The sequence below is a fragment of the Macrobrachium nipponense genome, chromosome 8, assembly GCF_015104395.2.
Source record: "Macrobrachium nipponense isolate FS-2020 chromosome 8, ASM1510439v2, whole genome shotgun sequence".
In the NCBI taxonomy this organism is placed as follows: Eukaryota; Metazoa; Arthropoda; class Malacostraca; order Decapoda; family Palaemonidae; genus Macrobrachium; species Macrobrachium nipponense.
In genome coordinates this window covers 71,448,359-71,450,858 of record NC_087203.1, presented here as the reverse complement: position 1 = coordinate 71,450,858, position 2,500 = coordinate 71,448,359, and the positions used below count along the sequence as shown (strand labels likewise).

The window sequence follows — 2,500 nt, the reverse complement described above, 5'->3', positions numbered from 1 at the left end:
GTTCAAATGTTAAATAAAAAAAACGAAAAAAATTGTCATAGCATTAACAATGTTTCAAAAGCAAGCATAAAATTTTAACTAGTCTTATTTGACTACTTTTACACCTCAATGCTGAAAAAAATGTAATACAAAAGTAGAATGCGCCCACCGATATCAACGTGTGAGGGGAGCGTGTGTGATGGATCATTAGTGTCGGTGCAACAACCACCCAGTGTAACATAAGTAGGCCAACACTGACTGGCGACAATGAAATTATCTTGAAAACATTTACTTTATATGTTTTAAAAGAATATTATGATTTTCATACATAATTATTTGTTATAATTCTTAAAATATTTAAAAAAATGATGGCATAACTTGCCAAATATTCGCATATGCAAGTATTCTTTTGTCAAAGCCAAGATATTATTCCTAGGCCTAGGTGTTAGATTTCTTTACTTTAACTTAACAGTCGCATCTCTTTATTAACAATTTCTGGCCAGAAAGCAAATGAGGTTATCTACACATTCTTGGACTTCAAGTAACCTTATGAAAGAATAAATTATACACCAAAAGCGAGCAGAAGGAATTTTAATAAAATAATATTTTAATCCAGTTAAAAAAACAAGTGTTCCATACGTCTTGACAGTTAATACTTATGATATTTCGATTAATAGCAATCTTCTCCATATAATCAAAATCAGCAGCATCTTTTATTCCTCAAAGAATAGGTAATCTTTACAAATAAAAACATTAGTAACAGATTACATTTCATAAGACTTAGAATATCTTTTAGGGCCTTTAAATCATTTTCAGCATACAACCAGCTTAAACGCAGTCTAAAACTTCAACATTCAAAGAAAACTAGTTGTAATTCATATTCTATCGTATTCATCAAAGAACAGGTAATCTCTACAAATAAATTCATTAGTAACAGATTAGGCTACATCTCAGAAAGCATAGATTATTTCTTTAGGCCTATAAAACATTTTGCAACATACAGGCAGCTTAAACACAGCATAAACTTCAACATTCAAAGAAAACTGGTTGTAATTCATATTACTACTTTGAAAATGTTGTCATGACTGTTGAGCTTATTAGGTCTACTGTCATAATGCTGCAGACGTACTAGTTATGTTGACCAGTCCGAGGAGCATGTTAAGTGCGCTTTCATTGATGGCACCGCTAACCTTATCACACCGCACTTTGAACTAAGCAACGTAAAAAAAAAAAAAATCAGTTCAAATCACAGATTACGAATCATACAAATCCATAAAAGGGATCATATTTATATAACCATAAGGAAAATAGGGCTAGCTGTGAATTCGCAAACTTGTCGACATGTCTGACATTAGAAAAAAAAAAAATTAACACTACTTGGCAATGTCACGTTGAGTCTGAGAATCTGGACGATACAAAAAGAATCATGTCGCATGAGATTTGAGCCCCACTGTACAATCGTCCTAAACCAGACTGGGTCATTGGAAGGTCAGCAGTTCCTGAAGACAGGCATGCTAGTTAGCCTCTCGGAGCAAAACCTGGTCGACTGCTCCTCGGATTTCGGCAACCTAGGATGCTTTGGAGGCCTGATGGATAACGCATTCAAGTACATCAAAGCCAACAAGGGCATTGACACGGAGGAGTCCTATCCATACGAAGCAAAGGCAAGTCATTTTGGGATTTCAGTTCTCAACGCTAATCCGGGGTACTTACTGTCGTTTTGTATCTTAAATGACAATAACATGCATCGTTCATTCTTATCCAGTTGCAATTCTTTTTTTTTAAACTAAAAGAAATTATCCCTTTAAAGATCTGTACGAATCTGTATAAAGAGATACATTTTGTAAAGTCTAGAATCCCTTTAGCATTTCCCGAACTCTCCTGCAAGAACTCACAATTAAACCGGCGTCTTTGAACATGTCTTTAAATTGTAATAATGTATCATTACGTTTCATGAAGAATTATTTATCGCTAAAAGCGCTGGATTTGCCATGCTTCCTTAAATTCGCAAACAGATGACTTAAACGAATAAAAACAGGCAAGTGAGCATAGTAATTACCTCCACCAGGATGGCAAATGTCGTTTCGACCCAGCTAAAGTAGGAGCGACTGACACAGGATTCGTAGACCTCCCAAAAGGAAATGAGTCTGCCTTACAGAACGCCGTTGCAAAGATTGGTCCCATCAGTGTTGGAATAGACGCTTCCAGGTCCTCATTCCACTTCTATCATTCAGGTAATGATTGTTGTTGTTGAAGATTAAGCCAGCCTTGTGCTGGCACGGGCTCTTGCTCCTAGAGCAGCCTGTAGCTGGATTATCTGCTTTTGGCGGTTAGTTGTAGAAATGTTGAGTAGGAAATGGAAGCGAGTTTTAGTTTGAGAGAAAGGTGGTGGAAAGGTAATGATGATGAGTGCGTGTTTATATCTGTTTTAGAGAAAGGCTGGATTTTAATTAATGAAAATGAGTAACGACTATTAACATTTGGAGGTCCTCCAGCCTTTACAATAAAAAATGATCATGCT

The 2,500-nt window shown here is 35.9% G+C and overlaps 1 protein-coding gene across 1 annotated transcript in view; it reads left to right on the top strand.

The window, feature by feature from the left end:
- LOC135222837 (procathepsin L-like) overlaps positions 1–2,500 on the top strand; it is a 6,492-nt gene that overhangs the window by 3,063 nt on the left and 929 nt on the right. Inside the window, exons 4-5 of the mRNA XM_064261168.1 lie at positions 1,452–1,643; positions 2,048–2,213. Of these exons, the coding sequence (XP_064117238.1) occupies positions 1,452–1,643; positions 2,048–2,213 (358 nt within the window). The remainder of the gene's footprint in view (positions 1–1,451; positions 1,644–2,047; positions 2,214–2,500) is intronic.